Raw genomic sequence first — 23,626 nt, forward strand, 5'->3', positions numbered from 1 at the left:
CTTTTTTGGCTCCAGTGGGAGGAGTGAAGTCGGTTTAGTTCCTGGTGTGGGTCCTGGTGGAACTTGGTGAGTGACTTTTCATGCTTTGAAATTGGGGCTTAATCCTACCTCAGATGTGAGTCTAGGAGGCTAGACACTATTGTGTGTCTGAATTGCAAGTTCAGAGTTGGTTCAGAAGGTGTGGCTGACACCTGCTTTGAGTCCTTAGGCTGTAGGGGCTGCACAGCTGTAAGGGCTGTACAGCTGTGAGGGTAGCGGACCCTGGATGCACACCCTGTGGGTTAGAGTCACAGCCACACCACACTCAGCTGTGGGAACTTGGGCAGGCCACCCAGCATCTCTAAAAGTCAGTTTATCTGTCAGTTGTTGCAGGAAAATGAAGCAACCAGACACCGAGGGTTTCTGGAGTACGAGGTTTATTATTAACGTGCACGGGCTCAGAGCAGTCAATCTCCAAATTCTGAGCCCCAAACAAAGGATTCTTGAGGTTTATATAGCCTTCGGCGTAGTAAAGCAAGGTACAGAAGCAGGAATGGGGTAGTTAGTCCTAGCTACAAGGTGAAAGTAAAGTACAAAGGCTAAATTCCAAGGTTAGTTTTTTTTTTAAATTTATTTATTTATTTATTTATTTAAAATTGATTATGCTGTTTCAGTTGTTCTATTCCCCCCTTCATTCCCCTCCACCCTGCCCCCCCATCCCCACCATTACCCCCCTTTAGTTTATGTCCATGTGTCTCAAGTCCTTTAGGTTCTATATTTCCCATGCTATTCTTGCCCCCCCCCCCATCTATTTTCTATCTACTGTCTATGCTACTTATTTTCTGTACCTTCTCCCCCCATCTCCTCCTCCCACTCCCCTGTTGCTAACCCTCCTTGAGATCTTCATTTCTATGTTTCCACTCCTGATCTAGCTGTCCTTTTAGTTTGCTTTCGTTTTAGGTGTGGTTGTTAATAACTGTGAACTTGTTGTCCATTCACTGTTCAGCAGAGGTGCTAATCTCAGCCCTAGCTAATGCACCCTTGTTTACTTATCCTAGACAGCCCCAGCATTCTCCCCAGGGCCCCTGGGGCCTGGGCAAATAAAGGTTAAACAAAGGTTCTTCAAAACTTCCCATATCAAGTGACATGGAGCTAATTAGAGAGCTTACTTAAAAGGTGGTTGTGAGGATTACAGAGTGTATAAAACCCCCTGTGTGAATAATGTGTGTCAGGGAACTGGATTTCCTTGTCAGATTATGGAAACAGTGAGGTCCACCTCCTCTGTCCCAACTCAGGGTGTCCCAGGGGCTCAGTTAGTCCTGGCAGCAGCGAGTTTGTAACCATCCCTGCTCCCTCCACAGTGGCTGACAAGAATTTCTGCAATAATCCCAAAGGGAGGGGGGCAGGTTGTCTGCAAAGTTGGAGGGAATTCCTGGGGGAATTTTCCTTCCCTGGAGGGAGGCTTACAGGGTAGCGTCTCCAGGAGCCATCAATGACCAGAACCAACTCCTTTATTGTCAGATAGGTCATAGGACAGCATTCCCTGAGCAGCACTGTGCAGAATCGCACAGGGCAGGGAGCCTGCAGAGGCAGGCACACCCAGAAGCAAGGGCCTGAGGGCACAGTGTTCCTGTCCTGGGTCCAAAGCTCAGGCAGGTGACCACAACAGCACTCTGGTGTGCTCTTCTCTGAGAAATTTCTCGTTTTCTTCCCCAGGGCCTCACTTTGGTTTTCTGCTCACAAAACAGCTGGCTGCACTCTCTCTCACTTAAAAAAAAGTAAATGATTTCCACTCAACTACGTAGTGCATTTTGCCCACGGACTTACTTTGTTGGCCCTTTATGTGTTTTAAAAGTTCAGAGGCAACTTTAAATATGCTCACCTATCACCTGTATGTCTGAGTTTGTTTGAGTTTCTGCTTTGTGTGAGGAGGGGAAAAAGTGAAGTTTATGAAAACAAAAAGCAGTGAGAAATCCTCGGCAGCTGTAACAGCTGATTTCCACGTATGGGGCTTTCTGTGTGGACTCCACAGGACTTCAGGGCACAAAGTGCTGTTGAAGGCGGCTCATTGGGTGATTCCTGCCTGACAGCTTCTTTCTCAACCAGATAATCACCAGGGTGACCACTTGCCCCTGGGACTGAGCTGGGTTGTAGTGTCATTGCAGAGGGTGCAGAGCCAAAAGAAAAGGAAGAGAAGGGAAGGGAAGGGAAGAGAAGGGAAATGAAAATAACAGTACATAGAAAGAAAAGCCACTCAGAAGCACTCCCTAGAATTCTTCTATTCAACTCAGCACTTCGGTTCCTCGGTGTCAGTGCGAACTGATCGGAAAGCACACTGAGGAGTGTGCTTGGACACAAACGTTCACAGCAGCACGATGCACAGTAGCGAACGAAATGTGGGACAACCTAGACACCATCAGGAAGGAAGAGATAAATAAAAATCATGTCCACACCATGGAACATTATTCAGTGATAAAAAGGGATGAAGTATTGATATGTGTGTTACAATAGATGAACCCTGAACACATTATGCTAAATGAAAGGAAGCCAGCCACAAAAGGCCCCAGTTACATGATTACATTTATATGAAACATCCTGTAGAGATGAATCTGCAGGGACAGAAAGCAGAGTGGTGGTTGCCGGGGGCTGGAGGAAACAGGGAATCACTGCTTAATGGGCGGGAAGGTGCAGTTCATGCTAATGTGATGTTATGGAACTGGATAGGATGCTGATGCGCACCATTTGTGAGCGTACTAGATGGCACTGATCGCTCCATCAATGTACCACGGGATCAGTACTATGTGTCGTGAATTTCACATCAGTTATTTAAAAAATCTATTCAGGAATGCCAGAAGTCCTGAAAGGAGGGGTTGGCAGTTTCACCTCAGCGCAGCATGTACTCATACTGCTTGTCACCTTGGGATGACAACAGCCTTTCACTTCCTTCCGCAGGATCCTCATTTTGTTCCTTGAGTAAAATAGAGGGACTCTACTCTCCTCTCAAAAACTTCTTGGCTGCCAGCTCTGCATCATCCCAGGGACTTGTTTTGTCTGGCTTTTAGCACTGTGTGCTGAGCAGCTGTTTCTGTTGACTGGCTTCCAGGCTTGTGCTGTGGGCCAGCCTGACCTTTGCCGGCCTTTGGTTCCAGGGGGGGCTCACAGCAGGTCCTCCCCACACTAAGGCCTGTGGAATGATGGCCATTGAACAGGGCTCACCAAATAGCTTCCCTTGCACCCAGAAAGTCAAACAGCTGGCCACTTGTCCTTGGGAGGGGGCTTGATTGTAGTTTCAATCCAGTGTAATGCCATGGCCTTCACTAGGACAGAGCGGGGAAAAAGGAAATAGATTAAAAAGAGAAAAAGCAGAACTTCCAGCCAAGATGGAGGTGTAAGTGGAAATACTGTACCTCCTCGCACAACCACATTTAAGGACAACAAAGATTTAGAAACAAAAACACAACCAGAATAGACAGAAAATTGAACTGTATGGAAGTCCATCAATAACAAACTATTCATCCAGACCAGTAAGAGGGGAGGAGTTGGCGGCCGGTGGAGAGGGGTCCCGGCAGGAAGAGGCGGTGGTTGGCAGAACCGGGTGTGGGGAGGAATGGAGCAAACCCAGTGAGACGTGCAAGGCAGCTGGCTGACCCTGGACACACATTTGGGCGCAGCTAAACCAGGCAAAAAATGGGCAGTAAGACAGACTGTACAACCCGGGGCCCCAGTGACGGGAAATAAAGCCTAAAAGCATCAGTTGAAAAAAATACTTGTGGAGGTTGAGGTGATGGGAGAGGCTCCCAGCCTCACAGGACAGTTCACTGGAGAGACCCACAGGGTCCTAGAACATACACAAGCCCACACACCCAGGAATCAGCACCAGAAGGGCCCAGTTTGCTTGGGGGAAGTGACAGAGGGGACCGAAATTTCAGAGAGAGCAGAACAAGCTCCATTGCTCCCTCTCTGACCCTGCCCCCGCATACAGTGTCACAACCCAGAAACATGGGTTGCCCCACCCAGGTGAACACATAAGCCTCCGCCCCTCATACGTAAGGGATGTGAACAGACCAAAACATTATGGCTCAAACAGAAGAACACATCAAAGCCCCAGTGTCAGTACTTCTAAGCCACCAAGAGATAGCCAACCTATTGGATGCACAGTTCAAAACACTGGTGATCAGGATGCTCACAGAACTGGTTGATTTTGGTCGCAAATTAGATGAAAAAAACTAAGGCTACACTAAGTGAAATGAAGGAAAATGCACAGGGAACCAATAGCGATGGGAAGAAAACCAGGACTCAAATCAATGAAGTGGACCAAACGGAAAAGAATAAAGAAACAAGAATTCAAAAAATGAGGAGAGACTTAGGAACCTACAAAACATCTTTAAGCATTCCAACATCTGAATTATAGGGGTAACAGAAGGGGAAGAGGAACATCAACAAGTGGAAAACTTATTTGAACAAATCATAAAGGAGAACTTCCCCAATTTGGCAAAGAAAATAGACTTTCAGGAAATCCAGAAAGCTCAGAGAGTGCCAAAGAAGTTGGACCCAAAAGGAATGCACCAGGGCACATAATAATTATACTGGCCAAGATTAAAATGAAAGAGAGAATTCTAGAAGCAGCAAGAGATAAGGGGACAGTCACCTACAAAGGACTTCCCATCAGACTGTCAGCTGATTTCTCAAAAGAGACCTTATAGGCAAGAAGGGGCTGGAAAGAAGTATTCCAGGTAATGAAATCCAAAGACCTACAAATAGATTGCTCTATCCCTCAAAGCTTTCATTTAGAATGGAAGGGCAGATAAAGTGCTTCTCTGATAAGGTCAAGTTCAAGGAGTTCATCATCATTAAGCCCTTATTATATGAAACGTTAAAGGAACTTATCTAAGAAAAAGAAGATAAAAAATATGCACAGTGAAAGGACAGCAAACTCACAGTTATTAAGAACCACACCTAAAACAAAAGCAAACTAAGAGGACAGCTAGATCATGAGCGGAGCCACAGAAATGGAGATCACATGGAGGGTTAGCAACAGCGGAGCGGGAGGAGGAGAGGGGGTGAGAAGATATGGAGAATAAGTAGCATAGACGGTGGGGAGAAAATAGACAGGGGGAGGGCAAGAGTAGTGTGGGAAATGTAGAAGCTAAAGAACTTATGACACATGGACATGAACTAAAGGGGAGAATGTTGGGAGAGGGGGTGTGCAGGGTAGAGGGGAATGAAGGGGGGAATGAGACAACCGTAATGGCATAATTAATAAAATATATTTTAAAAAAGAGTAAAAGCATCCACTGAGAAAGCCACTCACGGGCTCTCCTCAAAATTCTTCTACTCTGCTATGCTGGAAGTCAGGCGGTAGTTGTAGAAGATTGCATTTCAGTCCATGATTGTTCTTGTGCTGCCTGTATAGCTTGAGTGTGACAGCACCATCTTCTTGCCAACTAACTCTGGATCAATTTGCTTTTTTAAAAAAATTTTTTTATTGATTATGCTGTTACAGTTGTTCTATTCCCCCCTTACTCCCCTCCACCCTACCCCCCGTCCCCACCATTACCCCCCCTTTAGTTTATGACCATGTGTCTCAAGTTCTTTATTTATTTATTTATTTTTTTTATTTTTATTTATTTATTTTTTTTTTATTCTTAGTTGAGCTTTTTTTTTTTAAATTTTATTTAGTTATTTTTTCAAGTACAGTTTTTTGTCTATTTTTCCCATCCCAGCCTCCCCTGCCCCTTACTCCCCACCTCCCTCCCATTTCCTCCCCCCCCTTAGTTCTCGTCCCTGTGTCCTTCCTATTTGTTCCTCCATATCCCTCCCCCTTTTTCCCCTTAACTTCCCTTCCTTCTCCCCTCTGGTCACTATCCCCTTGTTCTCTATTTCAGTGTCTTTGTTTTTTGGGGGTTTTTTTTTCTGCTTACTCGTTTGTTTTGTTGTTTAGCTTCCTGTTAAAGGTGAGATCATATGGTATTTGTCTTTCAGCACCTGGCCTATTTCACTCAGCATAATGCTTTCCAGTTCCATCCATGTTGTTGCAAAGGGTAGTAGCTCCTTCTTTCTCTCTGCAGCATAGAATTCCATTGTGTATATGTACCACAATTTTTGGATCCATTCATTTACTGATGGGCACCTAGGTTGCTTCCAACTCTTGGCTATTGTAAATTGTGCTGCTATGAACATTGTGGTGCATAGGTTCTTTGATATTGATGTTTTAGGATTCTTAGGATATAGTCCTAGCAGTGGAATTGCTGGGTCAAAAGGCAGGTCGATTTTTATTTTTCTGAGAAAAATCCATACTGTTTTCCATAATGGTTGTACCAGTCTGCACTCCCACCAACAGTGAACTAAGGACCCCGTTTCCCCACAACCCCTCCAACATTTGTTGTTTGTTGCTTTGTTTATGATAGCCATCCTGACTGGTGTAAAGTGGTATCTCATTGTGGTTTTAATTTGCATCTCTCTGATAGCTAATGATATTGAGCATCTCTTCATGTGTCTCTGAATGTTCTGTATGTCCTCCTTGGAGAAGTGTTTGTTCAAGTCCTTTTCCCATTTTCTAATTGGGTTGGGTGTCTTCTTAGAGTGGAGTCGTGTAAGTTCTTTGTATATTTTAGAGATTAAACCTTTGTCTGAGGTATCATTGGCAAATATGTTTTCCCATACAGTTGGTTGTCTTGCTAATTTAATACTGTTTTCTTTAGCCATGCAGAAGCTTTTTATTTTGATGAGATCCCATTTGTTTATTCTTTCCTTTACATTCCTTGCTCTAGGGGACATATCAGTAAAGAAGTTGCTGCGTGAAATATCTGAGATTTTCTTGCCAATGTTCTCCTCTAGGACTTTAATGGTGTTATGCCTTACATTTAAGTCTTTTATCCACCTTGAATTTATTTTGGTGTATGGTGTAAGTCTGTGCTCAAGTTTCATTTTTTTGCATGTAGCTGTCCAGTTCTCCCAACACCATTTGTTGAAGAGGCTATCTTTACTCCATTTTATGTTACTGCCCCCTTTGTCGAATATTAATTGACTGTAGAGAGTTGGGTTGATTTCTGGGCTCTCTGTTCTATTCCATTGGTCTATGTGCCTGTTTTTATGCCAGTACCAGGCTGTTTTGATTACAGTGGCCTTGTAATACAGTTTGATATCAGGTATTGTGATCCCTCCTACTTTGTTCTTCTTTCTCAAAAGAGCAGCTGCTATTCGTGCTCGTTTATGGTTCCATATAAATTTTCGAAGTGTTTGTTCTATGTCTGTGAAATATGCCATTGGTACTTTAATAGGTATTGCATTGAATCTGTATATTGCTTTGGGTAGTATGGACATTTTGATAATGTTAATTCTTCCAATCCATGAACAAGGTATATGTTTCCATTTGTTTGTGTCTTCCTTGATTTCGTTCTTCAGGGCTGTGTAGTTTTCTGCATACAGGTTTTTTACCTCCTTGGTTAGGTTTATTCCCAGATATTTTATTTTTCTTTTTGCTATATCAAATGGGATTTTTCTCTTTATTTCTGCTTCTGCTGATTCACTGTTGGTATACAAAAATGCCTTTGATTTCTGGATATTGACTTTATAACCAGCTGTTTTGCCAAACTCATCAATTAGTTTGAGGAGTTTTTGGGTAGAGTCTATAGGATTTTCCATGTACACTATCATGTCATCTGCAAACAGTGACAGTTTTGTTTCCTCCTTTCCTATTTGGATGCCTTTTATTTCCTTTTCTTGCCTGATCGCTGTGGCTAAAACTTCCAATACTATATTGAATAGAAGTGGTGAAAGTGGACAACCTTGTCTTGTTCCTGATCTTAGTGGAAAAGCTTTTAGTTTTTTCCCGTTGAGTATGATATTGGCTGTAGGTCTCTCATATATGGCCTTTATTATTTTGAGAAATGCTCCTTGTATTCCCACTTTGCTGAGTGTTTTTATCATAAATGGGTGTTGTACCTTATCGAAAGCTTTTTCTGCATCTATTGATATGATCATGTGATTTTTGTCTTTGCTTTTGTTTATATGATGTATTACATTTACTGATTTGCGAATATTGAACCATCCTTGCATTCCTGGGATGAATCCTACTTGATCATGGTGTATGATCTTTTTGATATGTTGTTGGATGCGATTTGCCAATATTTTGTTGAGGATTTTAGCATCTATGTTCATCAGCGATATTGGCCTGAAGTTTTCTTTCTTTGTTGTGTCTCTATCTGGTTTTGGAATTAAGATGATGCTGGCTTCATAAAAAGAATTTGGGAGTTTTCCATTCTTCTGAATTTTTTGAAATAGTCTGTGGAGAATAGGGGTTAGCTCTTCCTTAAATGCTTTGTAGAATTCTCCTGTGAAACCATCTGGTCCGGGGCTTTTGTGTGATGGGAGTTTTTTGATTACTGCTTCAATTTCTTTTGCTGTTATTGGTGAATTTAGATTTTCTGCTTCTTTTTCACTGAGTTTTGGAAGATTGTATTTTTCTAGAAATGTGTCCATTTCCCCTAGGTTTTCAAATTTCTTGGCATACAGTTCTTCATAGTAATTTCTTACAATCTCTTCTATTTCTGTGGTATCAGTTGTAATCTCTCCTTTTTCATTTCTGATTGTGTTTATTTGTGTCCTCTCCCTTCTTTTCTTGATGAGCCTACTTAAAGGCTTGTCTATTTTGTTTATCTTCTCAAAGAACCAACTCCTGGATTCATTGATCCTTAAAATTGTGCTTTTAGTTTCTATGTCATTTAATTCTGCTCTAATCTTGGTTATTTCCTTCCTTCTGCTTGCTCTGGGCTGTCTTTGTTGTTGTTCCTCAAGTTCTTGCAGGCGTAGGGTTAGGTTGTTTGTTTGAAATGTTTCTATATTCTTTAGGTAGGCCTGTATTGCTATAAACTTCCCTCTCAGGACTGCCTTCGCTGTGTCCCATAAGTTTTGGGTTGTTGTGCGATCATTTTCATTTGTTTCCAGAAATGTTTTGATTTCTTCCCTAATTTCATTCTTGACCCATTCATTGTTTAATAGCATACCATTCAGTCTCCATGTTTTTGGGTGCTTTGGGTTTTTTTCTTTGGGGTTGGTTTCTAATTTCAGTGCCTTGTGGTCAGAGAAGATGCTTGGTATGATTTCAATTTTCTTGAATTTGTTGAGGCTCCTTTTGTGTCCTATCATGTGGTCTATCTTTGAGAATGTTCCATGTACATTTGAAAAGAATGTGTATTTAGCTTCTTTGGGATGAAGGGCTCTATATATATCAGTTAAGTCCATTTCATCTAGGGTGTTGTTTAATGCCACAATATCTTTTTTGATAATTTGTTTGGAAGATCTGTCCATTTTTGATAGTGGGGTGTTCAAATCCCCTACTATGATTGTGTTGCTGTCAATATCTTTCTTGAAGTCCTCTAAGATTTTCTTGATATATTTGGGTGCCCCTATGTTTGGTGCATATATGTTTACAATGTTAATGTCTTCTTGGTGGATTCTTCCCTTGAGTATAATGAAATGACCTTCTGGGTCTCTCTTTACAGCCTTTTTTTTGAAGTCTATTTTGTCTGATATGAGAATTGCTACCCCAGCTTTTTTTTCTTGTCCGTTTGCTTGGAAAACTTGTTTCCAGCCTTTCACTTTTAGTCTGTGATGGTCTTTTGTCCTGAGGTGAGTCTCTTGTAGGCAGCATATGTGTGGGTCATGCTTTCTTATCCATTGAGCTATTCTGTGTCTTTTGATTGGAGAATTTAATCCATTTACGTTTAAGGTTATTATTGATAGGTACTTATTCATTGCCATTTTTGTACCTGTGTTCCTCTCTGTCTCCCTCTTATCCTTCCTTCTCTTAAAGCAGTCCTTTTAGTATTTCTTGTAGAGCTGGTTTGGTGGAGGCATATTCTTTTAGACTTCTTTTTGTCTTGGAAGCTCTTTATTTGGCCTTCTATCTTGATTGAGAGCCTTGCTGGGTAAAGTAGCCTTGGTTGTAGGCCTCTGGTTCTCATTACTTGAAATATTTCTTGCCATTCTCTTCTTGCTTGAAGTGTTTCCATTGAGAAGTCGGTAGCTAACCTTATTGGGGCTCCCTTGTATGTTATTTCTTTTTTCTCCCTTGCTGCCTTTAAGATTCTCTCTTTGTCTTGGAATTTTGCCATTTTGATGATGATGTGTCTTGAGGTGGGCCTCCTTGGGTTCCTCTTGATTGGGACTCTCTGTGATTCCTGGATTTGTGAGACTTTTTCTCTTATCAAATTAGGAAAATTTTCTCTCATTACTCGTTCAAATACGTTTTCTATCCCTTGTTCTTCTTCTTCTCCTTCTGGTATTCCTATTATTCGTATATTATTACGTTTCATATTGTCTTGCATTTCTCTTAATCCCTCTTCATTCTTTCTGAGCCTCTTTTCATTTTCTTGCTCTTTCTGTGAGATGCTTTCTACCCTGTCCTCCAACTCACTAATCCTATCCTCCGCTTCATCTATCCTACTTTGGAAACTTTCTACTGTGTACTTCAATTCGGAAATTGTATTCTTCATTTCCTCTTGTCTCTTGCTGATGGTTTCCATTTCCTTTTTGATGTTGCTGTAGTTTGCAGAGAGATCATTATAATTTCCCTGTAGTTTCTGGTAGCTCACTGTGAGCTCTTTGAGCTCTTTGAACTTCGTAATAACCAGTGCTTTGAATTCACTGTCTGATAGTTGATCAGCGTCTATTTCATCTAACATTCTTTCTGGAGTTTCTGCTTTTTCTTTCATTTGGGGATTGTTTCTTTGTCTTCCCATTGTTTGAGACTCTTCTTGTTAGTCTCTGCTTCCAAAATTGATCTGTTCTGGAACACTGGTTTTATGGTGTAAACTTCTGTGGTATGTTCCTTGTGAAGTTCAGTGGTACAGACTCCTTGAAGTTTCTTGATGTTCTTCGTCTCCACCTACACTCACGCTGGTCCTCGCACTGGTCTCTGCGTTGGTCGCCTACCACTGCTGAATGTCCCGGCTCTAGTAGCCGCCTCCTCAAGCACCCAGGCCCGTTACTAGGGCAGTGGCACAGAGGCTGGGAATGTCCTGGCTCCCGTATCTGGCTCTCTCTGCCGCCCAGGGCCGTCACAGGGGCTTGGAGTGTCCTGGTTTCCATACCTGACTCCCCGGCGTCTAGTCCTGTCTCTATGGCAGTGGCACAGAGGCTTAGAAAGTCCCAACTCCTGTACCTGATTCCCCAGTGTCCAATCCCCTTGCTATGGCAGCAGCACAGGGGTTGTGACCCTGCCAGTTCCCGTAGAGGGATCCTCTGCCACCCCGGGCTGTCTCAGGGGTTTGGAGTGTCCAGGCTTCCGTACCTGACTCCCCGACGTCCAGTCCCGTCGCTATGGCAGCGGCACAGGATTTGAGAGCTTCCCGGCTCCCGTAGCTGGCTCCTCAGCTGCGTCACAGGGGCTTGGAGAGTCCAGGCTTCCGTACCTGACTCCCCGACGTCCAGTCCCGTCGCTATGGCAGCGGCACAGGATTTGAGAGCTTCCCGGCTCCCGTAGCTGGCTCCTCAGCTGCGTCACAGGGGTTTGGAGAGTCCCGGCTTCCGTACCTGACTCCCCGGCGTCCAGCCCTGTCGCTATGGCAGCGGCCCAGGATTTGAGACTCAAGTTCTTTAGATTCTATATTTCCCATGCTATTCTTGCCCCCCCCATCTATTTTCTATCTACTGTCTATGCTACTTATTTTCTGTACCTTCTCCCCCCTTCTCCTCCTCCCACTCCCCTGTTGCTAACCCTCCTTGAGATCTTCATTTCTATGTTTCCACTCCTGATCTAGCTGTCCTTTCAGTTTGCTTTTGTTTTAGGTGTGGTTGTTAATAACTGTGAGTTTGCTGTCCTTTCACTGTTCATGTCTTTTTAACTTCTTTTTCTTAGATAAGTCCCTTTAACATTTCATGTAATAAGGGCTTGGTGATGATGAACTCCTTGAATTTGATCTTATCTGAGAAGCACTTTATCTGTCCTTCCATTCTAAATGAAAGTTTTGCTGGATAGAGCAATCTTGGTTGTAGGCCTTTGGATTTCATGACTTGGAATACCTCTTTCCAGCCCCTTCTTGCCTGTAAGGTCTCTTTTGAGAAATCAGATGACAGTCTGATGGGGACTCCTTTGTAGGTGACTGTCCCCTTAGCTCTTGCTGCTTCTAGGATTCTGTCCTTCATTTTAATTTTGGCTAATGTAATGATGATGTGCCTTGGTGTGTTCCTTCTTGGGTCCAACTTCTTTGGGACTCTCTGAGCTTCCTGGATTTCCTGGAAGTCTATTTCCTTTGCCAGATTGGGGAAGTTCTCCTTTATTATTTGTTCAAATAAGTTTTCCACTGGTGGCTGTGCCTTTCCCCCTTCTGGTACCTCTATAATTTGGATGTTGGAGCGTTTAAAGATGTCCTGGAGGTTCCTAAGACTCTCCTCATTTCTTTGAATTCTTGCTTCTTGACTCTTTTCTGTTTGGCCATTATTTGCTTTCTTCTGGTCCACTCCATTGATTTGAGGCCCAGTTTCCTTTTCATTGCTATTGGTTTCCTATGCAATTCCATTCATTTCAATTAGTTTCGCCGTCATGTATTTGTCTAATTTGTGGCTATAGTCAACCAGTTCTGTGAGGATCCTGATGACCAGTGTTTTAAACTGTGCGTCTGAGAGTTTTGCTATTTCTTCATTGCTTAGATTTATAGGTTCTGGGGCTTTGAGATCTTCTTGAGCCATTTTTGGTCTGTTCGCACCCTTAAAGCGTGAGGAGCGGAGCCTTGGACTCCCAGGGCGCTGGGTTGTGACTGTATGTGGGGGCATGGTCAGAGCGGGAAAATGGTGGCACCCTCTGCTGTTTCTTGCCGCTGGGTGAGGAGCAGAACCTTAGGTGGTTCACCAGGGCCGGGCCACTCAGAGTCGCTGGGTTATGACGCTGTATGTGGAGGTGGGGTCAGAGCAGGGAAATGGCCATGCCCTCCCTGCCGCTTTCCTCTGGATCGGCTGGGTCCCGGTCCAATCGCCCACTCCCTCGCTTGTCTATCTGAGCACGAATGCGCGACCACAGTCAACCTGCAGCCCTGCTCCCTCGCTGTTTCCCTGTGGTTGCTCGCTTAGTCGCTCACTCGGTCATTGACTAGGTCCAACCCTGCACCTGGGTTCCGCGCGCCTGAGTCCGTCTGACCGAGTTTTCCTGTGCAACCCCGCTCCACCAGCTGCTGGTTTCGCCCCTTACCGGTCAGGCTGAAGAATTTGTTGTTAACAGACTTCCGAAAAGTTCAATTTTCTGTGTTCTGGCTGTGTTTTCTGTTGCTAATATTTAATTGTCTCTAAACTTGGTTGTGTGAGAAGGCATGGCATATCCACCTATGCCTCCATCTTGGCGGAAGTCCCCTCAATTTGCTTTTAATTGGTTTATTTTAGGCTCTTGCCCACATTTTCATTTGGGGAAACACTAGGTGTTTACTTAGGGGAAAAAATGGAAACCAGCATTGTCCATGAAGGATGTAGACAACCTGGAGGACTGGGAGCTGATCAATGAATTTGGCATATCAATCTGTTCTCCAAGGGTTCCTCCAAAAACCTAATTTGAATTGGAGTACCATGCTGGTAAGGACAAATTGCAGCAGTCGGTTCAACAGTTGAATATTGACCATTCAAGAACATACCAAGGATCTGTCAGATGATCTACAGGAAAAAGCAGGCCTCTTTCATCCAACATTCCAGTCCCTCTGGAAGTTTTCCGTGTATCTCTCCTTACATCTGTTCACACAGATCTTAGAGGACCACCGATAGGTCTCACTGAAGTCAGGTTCCCAGAATCAAGCCCTGAGACACAGATCCAGGTCCATGTGCAAGTGGCTTACGCAGGAAGTGCCCCTGGGAGATGCCCAGTTCAGCCTGGTTATGACTTCTAACTCCAAGTGTGTCCAGACTCCAGGCCTGGCAGCTGGACTTCCAAACTCGTATGAGTCATTCATTGACTCAAAGCTGACCATGTTGGGATTATTTACAGAAATCAGCAGCTACAAATTAGAGTTAGAAAAAAGTGCTGGAGAGCTGGCTTGCCAGCTCACCCCCATGGGTGAATGTTTGTGTGGCGTGGGGGCCGTGGGGGGCCCTGGGACTCAGTGGGGTACGTGTGACAGTAATTCCAGAGGACAGTAATTCCTTCCTTCCCGGAAGGAAATGCGTTCCCTAGCTTGTCCAGCTCTCTGCAGAGGAAGGCAAAGCAGCTCCAGGAGCCCTCAGGGGGTCCTCCAAAAAGAGTCTAGGGTGTATGTCCTTAAGCATAAGGACATAGAGGCCAGGCCAGGGTCACGGTGAAATGGTAAAAGACATCTGAAGGGATATGGGTGGTACCGACAGCGGTCTCCCCACAGTATCCTTGGTCCTAAATCCTCGACAATGCACGTGCCCTCCCTAGGCACACTGAGCACGCTCTGTTCCTTCCCACTCTGTTCTTAGGGTGGAGGCCCACTGGTCTAATGGGTTTAATCTGAGTCAGACTTTTTAAATGTTTTTTAAGACTTTACTTGTTATTCTCATACATTTTCTAGTCTTTGTTCTATAATAAAAGGAGTCAATGTTGACCATGAACCCTTTATTGCGGCCTCTCTCATCTTTTTTTCATTTTAATTTACATCTTTACTGGCCACTTAGGAGGTAACACTATCAGGGTAGCTCACTGTTTATGCATTCCTCAAGTTCTGTCACATTTGAGATTGCCTTTATATTTAGGATGCCTTTGTGATTAAATGAAATACTCACTGAGGATAGTATGTGAAGATCAGACTCCCCTCTTAACTTAGTACACAGATTATTGTGGAGTGTTCTGATGCCTGCTTGATAGTGTCTCCCTTATGAATTGTTTGCTTTTCTGCCAAATACCTGGGTAGTTTCCTTCCATTTTGAATTTCAGTAATTTAACTGGAATATATGCCAGTATTGAATCGCACTTTTCCAGAATCTTGCTGTTTTTTAGACTTAACTTTGCACTCAATCCACTGAGCCACACCAGCCAGGGTGTAAACCCTATTTTAATTGACATCACATTGAACCTCTTTTAACTTATTACTAACAAAACCGCATATAAACTATTTGTCATTTTGTTCATCATGACAAACAGAAAGAATTACGCTCTTTGCCTTTATAAATCCTGTCTGTCTTCCTTTCTTCTCTGGAGTACAGTTTGGGTTGCTGTACTCCAGAGAGAAGTGAATTTGCATCTCTTGGCTTGGAATCCTTTTGCTCAAATAAGTGTCTTTTTTTTTTTTAAGCCCGAACCTCTAATTTAGACTTAACTTCAGTTCAGGAAAATGTTTTTGTTATTTTTATATACATTTTCTATTGTGCTTTTTGAGTTTTTTTCTTCAGAAGCACCAGTTGTTTTTCTGTTGGCTTCTTTCTAATTGTTTAATGGCTTTATCTTTTCATTGACATTTACTGTGAGTATCAAGTTTTTCTTCTACATATGTAATTTGATATTATGCTGCATCTGTATTGTCTTTATCTGTTTATAATTAATTATGTATTAGCTTTGTTTTTGTTTTTAGTTTTCTAAGGTCTAAGATAAAGTAATAAAGCTGCATCATTTTATTATTATTATTTTATCACTTCATTTTTTGGCTCTTTATTATGAATTCATTTTAAATGTTCTTTTGCTCCAAGTACCTGTGAAGAATTTCTTTTCATGGCTCAGTTTATTTTTCTTCTTGAGCTGGTCATCTATTTTTGTCTCTCTTTTGAATATTATGTCCTTTAATTTCCACTCTCATAGTATATTTGCATCCTCTGTTTTCATTATATTCATGCGTGTCTAGTTTTGTCTCCACCTTTTCCTTGTTTCTTGAACCTAATATGACTGCAGAGGTGTTTGTCTAGAGTGGGGCCTGGACTCCTTACTCTCCCAGTGGAGATGAAAGGAGATGAATATAACAGGAGACACTTTGATGGCCAATCTTCCCCATATGGATGGTTCTTCCTTTCTGGTGACACCGTACACAAAGAACATTGTGCTTTATTTATTTATTTTGCTCCAATATCCCCAATTATGTTTCATACCTGAAGGAAGAACAGCTGCTACCATGGCACACTGGTCCTTGCTGTGTTTGGTAAATCTTGTAGCAATACATGGGGGCACAGAACAAGGCTCACCCTTCTTTGCTGATTCCATGGCAGCTGGCCATCTGGTTGCTTGCTTCTGAGGCCCCTTCTGAAACTTATGAAAAGTTTCATAAACTTTATATTGAGTGAATCAATAAATCCAAGTGGGGAGGAACATAAATTTTTGAGTGTGGAACTTTGAGTGGGTTCAGCTAAAGGTGAAATTGAGTGGGTCAGGTACCCAGAATACAATGTACTCTATATTTCTCCTGTTTACAGTAGAACTATTTGTAAACCCTATATTTATTTATTTTTAGAGAGGGCAAGGTAGAAAGAACAGAGAAAGAAAAACACCAATAGAAGGTTGCCTCTTGAGCGCCCACTACTGGGGACCTTGGCTGCAACACAGGCATATGCCTCGACTGGGAATTAAACCAGAAACTCTTTGGTTCACAGAATGGCATTCAACCCACTGAGCCACACCAGCCAGGGTGTAAACCCTATTTTAATTGACACCAAATTGAACCTCTTTTAATTTATTCCTAACAAAACCACGAATAAACTGTTTGTCATTTTGTTCATCATTTAATCTGGATTTACAACTTCTCATGTTTAATACATGGAACAAGTGATAATACTTTTCGTACAGGGTTACTGAGATTATTAAGTGAACTTAAGCTTGTGAAAGCAATTAATACAATGAAAGTAGTAATCAAAAGACCTACGTTGCAGATATTCATCACCACTGCTTGTATTTAGATATTTAAAATACATGAATTATAATTAGAAATCCAAGTGCAAAGGTAACAGGATGTGCTCTTGCTTTATTTTCCTTGCCTTAGGTGATCATGGACATTGAAGCATATTTTGAAAGAATTGGTTATAAGAAGTCCAGGAGCAAATTGGACCTGGAAACATTAACTGACATTCTTCAGCACAAGATCTGGGCCATTCCCTTCGAGAACCTTAACATCCATTGTGGGAAGCCCATGGAACTGGGCTTGGAGGCCACTTTTGATCAAGTGGTGAGGAGGAAGCGGGGTGGGTGGTGCCTCCAGGTCAATCACCTTCTGTACTGGGCTCTGACCACCATGGGTTTCCAGACCACGATGCTGGGAGGCTACGTGTACAACCCTCCAGACAACAAGTATAGCAGTGCTATGATTCACCTTCTGCTGAAGGTCACTGTGGATGGCAGACACTACATAGTTGATGCTGGGTTTGGACGCTCTTACCAGATGTGGCAACCTCTGGAACTAATTTCCGGGAAGGATCAGCCTCAGGTGCCTTGCATCTTTCGCTTGACCGAAGAGAGAGGAACCTGGTTCCTGGACCAAATCAGAAGAGAGCAGTACATTCCAAATCAAGAATTTCTTAATTCTGATCTCCTGGAAAAGAAGTACCAAAAGCTCTACTCCTTTACTCTTGAGCCTCGAACAATTGAAGATTTTGAGTCTGTGAATGAATACCTTCAGACGTCTCCAGCGTCTGTGTTTACAAGCAAGTCGCTTTGTTCCTTGCAGACCCCAGAGGGGGTTCACTGTTTAGTGGGCTTCACCCTTACCTCTAGAAAATTCAATTATAAGGACAATGTGGATTTGGTGGAGTTTAAGACACTGAATGAAGAAGAAATAGGAGAAGAGCTGAAAAATATATTTAATATTTCCTTGGAGGGAAATCTTGTGCCCAAACATGGTGATAAATTTTTCACCATTTAGAGTAAGCAGTAGAGATGATCTTCAGTATTGGGTATTATATAGTGAAACTTATTATAGAAATCAACTATATATAAAAGTAGAGAGAATAAAATAATTAACCTCTATGATGACCGATTGTACCAACTTTCCACTGGTAAACCTATCTCTCATATTTTCTCAATGACCCTATGAGATATTAAAGCAAATTCTACATATTAAATCATTTCAACCTTTAAAAAAGCAGCCTGTGTATTTAGATCACTTTTTTCCTCTGAGAACAACTCTTTCCATGACTTGTAGGTCAGTTTCAGAGACAAATTTACTGGTGATCAATGTATGAAGTCTGAAATCCGCTGCTGTATTTAAGAGGTGTTCTGTGATTTGTAGTTAGACAACATTTCAAAGAACACAGAACCACACATCTTTTCAAAATTAATAATAGTAAAGGTATTTGAAGGATGGCCTATGGTTTTCTTGCAAGAAAATTGCCGTTTTTGCTAGAATAACTTCCACACTGGTTGAATGTTGAATTCATAAAAAAATGTTTACCCATGGCTCAGGAAATGGACAACTGAGAAAATAGTTTTTATTAAATTCAACCAGCATGTGTCCAACATCCAATACCAGTTTTTACAAAAAGCTCGCATGTACAATGCAGGGTTAGAATTGTACAGAGAGAATGAGACATGACATTGCTCCCCAGTAGTTCTCCAGACGAGGCTTCACCCAGCAGACAGTAGCGTGTGGTTAAGCACCAGGAGAGTGACACAGCTAATGGTTTCCTACATGGTTCTTTATGCAACCAAGTTCTGTGGGCAGCATCTTCCTTCCTATAGAAATGCTGGCATTGAGAATTTTTCAAATTCCAGTATTAAGTCATGTTGTCTAAAGTTATCATTATAAATTTTAAAATATTACCTATAAAAACCTGATGTCTAAAACGCATGTGAAAACATTGTTGGTGAATACAATGTCAGTCAGTCAGTATCTGTTTGGCAGAGTCAGGACTCTAGGGGCTTCCTCACATCCTCTTTCTCATCTCCCAGTTCTTTCCTTTTACTTCCCCCCACACTTGTCCTGAGAGAAAAAGAGTGAGGTTCAAGGTGTAGAGATCTGAGTTCAAATCCTGTGGAACTGGGTGGATTACTTGATCAACCTGTGGCTCCGATCCCTCACAGGTGACATGGGGATAATACTTATACAGTTCAATGCCAGACCTAGAGTAGATTCTCAATAAATATTTATTACATGGAGGAATGAATGATGTCGGTAATGTTTTTGATATTGAGTCAGCATTTGATGAAAGTTCTTCCATTTTGCTTTATTTCCCCAGCTCAAATCTGGTCCTAAATCTGCCTGCTTTCCCCTCGGTTAAATATGAATACGGTATCGGATGGCCCAAATCTACTGTGGCTCTGTGCTTCTGAACTGGATTCTTTGCTTCTCTGTACCTCCTAGTTCCTCTTTGTGAATCCTGGAAACAGGGCCATAATTTCAACCACAGGCTTGTTCTTACATTACTTTCCCTCTTTACTTGCGATAAATAATGACAATAATAAAATAAAATAAAATAAAATAAGCATTGCTAAGAGAGGCACTTAAAATAGAGTCAGAAGGCTGTTAAAGAAGTAGGGCCTGTGCAGCCTCTGCACAGCTTTTATTTTTTCTTTTATGTTTTTAATATATGTATTGATTACGCCATTACATTTCTCCTATTTCCTCCCCTTCATTCCCCTCCACCCTGCACACCCCTCCCCCACTATTTCCCCCCTTTAGTTTATGACCACGTGTCTCAAGTTCTTTAGATTCTATATTTCCCCTACTATTCTTGCCCTCCCCCATCTATTTTCTACCTATCATCTATGCTACTTATTTTCTGTACCTTCTCCCCCCTTCTCCTCCCACTCTCCTGTTGCTAACCCTCCATGTGATCTTCATTTCTATGGTTTCACTCCTGATCTAGCTGTCCTCTTAGTTTGCTTTTGTTTTAGGTGTGGTTGTTAATAATTGTGAGTTTGCTATCCTTTCACTGTTCATATTTTTTATCTTCTTTTTCTTAGATAAGTTCCTTTAACACTTTATATAATAAGGGCTTGGTGATGATGAACTCCTTGAATTTGATCTTATCTGAGAAGCACTTTATCTGCCCTTCCATTCTAAATGAAAGCTTTGAGGGATAGAGCAATCTATTTGTAGGTCTTTGGATTTCATTACCTGGAATACTTCTTTCCAGCCCCTTCTTGCCTATAAGGTCTCTTTTGAGAAATCAGCTGACAGTCTGATGGGAAGTCCTTTGTAGGTGACTGTCCCCTTATCTCTTGCTGCTTCTAGGATTCTCTCCTTCATTTTAATCTTGGCTAATGTAATGATGATGTGCCTTGGTGTGTTCCTCCTTGGGTCCAACTTCTTTGGGACTCTCTGAGCTTCCTGGATTTCCTGGAAGTCTGTTGCCTTTGCCAGATTGGGGAAATTCTGCTTTATTATTTGTTCAAATAAGTTTTCCATTTGTTGCTCTTCCTCTTCCCTTTCTGGTACCCCTATAATTTAGATGTTGGAACGTTTAAAGATGTCCTGGAGGTTCCGAAGCCTCTGCTCATTTTTTTGAATTCTTGTTTCTTCGTCCTTTTCTGTTTGGTCATTTTTTTCTTCCTTCTGGTCCACTTCATTGATTTTAGTCCCAGTTTCCTTTTCATTACTATTGGTTTCCTGTGCATTTCTCTTCATTTCAATTAGTTTAGCCTTCATATGTTCCTCTAATTTGTGACTAAAATCAGCCAGTTCTGTGAGCATCCTGATCACCAGTGTTTTGAACTGTGCATCTGAAAGTTTGGCTATTTTTTTGTTGCTTAGAGTTATGGGCTCTGGGGCTTGAGTTCTTCTTGAGCCATAATGTTTTGCTGTTTGAGCCTGTTACGTATGAGCAGTAGAGCCCTGGGTGTTCACCAGGGCGGGGCCACCCAGGTCACTGTTTTGTGATTCTATTTGTGGGGGTGGGGTCAGGGAGGGACAATGGCAGCCTCCTCTGCTGCTTCCCCAGCTGGGGCCTGCTCTGTTCGTCTCACTGCTCGCTCCTTCGCTGGTTATCTGCATGCGAATGTGTGACCATGGTCAGCCTGCCCCCATGTACCCGCAGTGAGTCCGCCCACTGTTACTCCACACCTGAGAGATGCCCACCGCTGCCTACGTGCCTGGGTCATGCACCTGGGTTGGTCTGGTGGATTTTTCCTGCCCGACCCCACTCTGCTGCTAGCTCTGCCCCTCTTACCAGTTTGGCTGAATGGGTCGTTGTTGTCAGACTTCCGTATAGTTCAATTTTCTGTGGTTTGTCTGTGTTTTTGTTGCTACAACTTTGTTGTTTTTAAACTTGGTTGTGCGAGAAGACACAATGTTTCCACCTACGCCTCCATCTTGGTGGAAGTAGCTTTTATTTATTTTTTAAATAAAATAAAGTCAGAAGATTTCTCCCATTGCCATTTGGCCTCTAACCACCTCCTGCCTCCTGTAATCACCACACGGTTGTCCACATCCATGAGTCCTTTGTCTGTATTTCTCAATCCCTCCACCCCACCCCTACCCCATAGCTGTCAGCCTGCTCTATCCATGAGTCTCTCTCTACTTTGCTTGTTAGTTCAGTTTGTTCACTAGAGTCCACAAGTGAGTGGAATCATATGGTATTTGTCTTTCTTTGCCTGGCTTATTTCAGTTAGTGTAATGTGCCTCAGTTCTCAGAGCTGCTAACATGCTGCTGAACTCAGGTCAAGGCTGAGCCATAATCATCCTGCAACAACTGCTGTATGGACACATGTGGACCTGACTTTGTCCCTGTAGTTTGTGCCTCCCAATGTGCATATTGGAGCTGATCAGTTCCTGGTGACCTAGTCAGCAATCCTTCATTTGCATGAAAGAATTACACTCTTTGCCTTCGTAAACCCTGTCTTTCTTTCCTCTCTCTGGAGTACAGTTTGGGTTGCTGCCTGAATTTGCCTCTCTTGGCTTGGAATCCTTTTGCTCAAAAGGTATCTTTTTTTTTTTATCCTGAACCTCTAATTTGGTTAGCAGTCCATTTAAGAGAAGAGCAGTGGCTAGAATGGAGGGATGTTAGTTAAAGAATGAGGTACTTTGGATGGTGGGAACTTCCTGCACTGATGGAACAGGTGGGAGGTACTGCTCAGGGAGGAGGGCCTTTGAGGAGGTGGGCAGGAGACCTGGCCTGTGTGGGAGGGAAGGATGAGGGTGCATTTCAGTATATGACAGCTTGCTCTCTCCCTTATCTTATGAGATTGGCCTTGTTCAGCTCTGCTGCTACCTGGCAGAAATGTCTGGCCCCCTCTGTGCTCTGGGGCAGAAAGGGTGGTCTCACATTCTGACAAAGGTCACGTGCATGGAAGAGGTGTTGTCACGAGGCACAGACCAGACTGAAAAGAGACCAGACAGAACCAGGGGTACAGAAACATTGGACAGACTGACAGCTGTAAGGGGAGTGGTGGGGGGGCTGGTTGGAGGAAAGTGAAGGGCTTAGTCAGAGGAACAGGTTTGTGGGACCCAGAGATGTAGACAAGGTGTGGGGATTGCCTGAGGGAGTGGAGGGGGCTCAGTGAAGGGGGGCAAAGAGGGCAAACTTGGAACAACTGTAAAAGCATAAAGAATAAAATTTACAGTAAAAAATTAAGTTACCTTAAAAAAGTAAACAATGCAAATATACTTAGAAGTACTAAACTGTACACTTAAAATAGTTAAGATGAAAACTATTATGATGAGTTTTTACCACAATTAATAAAAACATACAAGTTATAAAAAAGGTGATCAAGGAGAAAGATGAAGTTTCATACACACGAGTTAGGGACGTCTTATTGTGCGGTGAGTACTCTGACACCCAGTGCAATTGTTTTTCCTTGAACGCATCTACCACATGTGGAAAAATGGCCGAATTTGTTGAAAGACTGTGGGATATAAAATTTAGCTGCCAGGCCAAAGACTTGTGCCTCACTGTGCAATGCCTACTTTTCTCCAATAAAACGTATTTGAGTGGACGAATGATTGCTTATCCAGTTACTACAGCTGCTTAACAAATTTCCTGGAAACTTAGGGATTTAAAACAGCCCTTTTGTTATGCTCACAGATCCTGTGGGCCTGCAATTTAGGAAGGACCCCGTGGACCGGCTCCCTCCTGCTCGCCACTGTCCCGCCTCAACTCGGAGCACCCTGGGAAATGACCATTAGTAGTCCCTAGCTTTCTCCCCTCTTGGAGGTAAGAAGCAGAAGGCTGTTTTGGTTTTTGGTTTTGTTCCCTATTTTCGCTTTCTGCCACGACCAGGACAGAGACCACATAAACCTTGTTGAGGAATCGGGAGAGGCTGCGTCTGTGGCAACGGAGTGTTAGTAGTATCACCCAGTTGGTGTCAATGCTGAAGATGACAAGAGAGAAATCCTCCGTGTGGCTTCTCTGGTGGATGCTGCCGAGGCCTGGAAGGGAGCTGTCCTGGAGGCTTTAGCAGAGAAACAGGCAGGAAGGCCCCATGGACAGCAGCAGGCAGGCAGCCGCAGCACCCTGCCCAGCCATAGTCCCTGCAGCAGGTCCCTGCAGCAGTGGCCCAGGAGAAGCCAGGGTGACCTCTGCCACAGGGCAGCCCAGAGCTCAGGTCCTGACCACACTGATGGTTCTGTTGATTCTTCGTCACCCTCCTCCAGCCCGGCAGCCCCGCAGGCAGGCCTTCTCTCTCACTTGTGTCTGCACCATGAGTTCCTGCAGGAGAAAATATCCAGGTACTTCATACATGCAGCCTGCTGGGTAAGTAGTCTTGGTGACTAGACAAACAAATGAAACTAATTGTTATTTAATTCTGCTTGGTGGTTTAGTACATGAGTCAACTTCCAACTTCTGGAATCAGTTATCC

At 43.0% G+C, this 23,626-nt stretch overlaps 1 protein-coding gene across 1 annotated transcript; it reads left to right on the forward strand.

Moving 5' to 3' along the window:
• On the forward strand, positions 1-20,721 carry LOC119047229 (arylamine N-acetyltransferase 1-like). Its single transcript, XM_053659814.1, has 2 exons — positions 1-66; positions 16,878-20,721. The coding sequence occupies exon 2, from the start codon at positions 16,884-16,886 to the stop codon at positions 17,751-17,753; it is 870 nt and encodes a 289-aa protein (XP_053515789.1). The 5' UTR covers positions 1-66; positions 16,878-16,883; the 3' UTR covers positions 17,754-20,721.
• Positions 20,722-23,626: the final 2,905 nt, after the last annotated feature.

This window comes from Artibeus jamaicensis, unplaced genomic scaffold (assembly GCF_021234435.1).
Source record: "Artibeus jamaicensis isolate MK-2021 breed Jamaican fruit bat unplaced genomic scaffold, CSHL_Jam_final scaffold_833, whole genome shotgun sequence".
Classification (NCBI taxonomy): domain Eukaryota; kingdom Metazoa; phylum Chordata; class Mammalia; order Chiroptera; family Phyllostomidae; genus Artibeus; species Artibeus jamaicensis.

Coding starts and splice junctions, on each gene's coding strand:
- LOC119047229 (XM_053659814.1), top strand. CDS start 16,884: ATGGACATTGAAGCATATTTTGAAAGAATTGGTTATAAGAAGTCCAGG.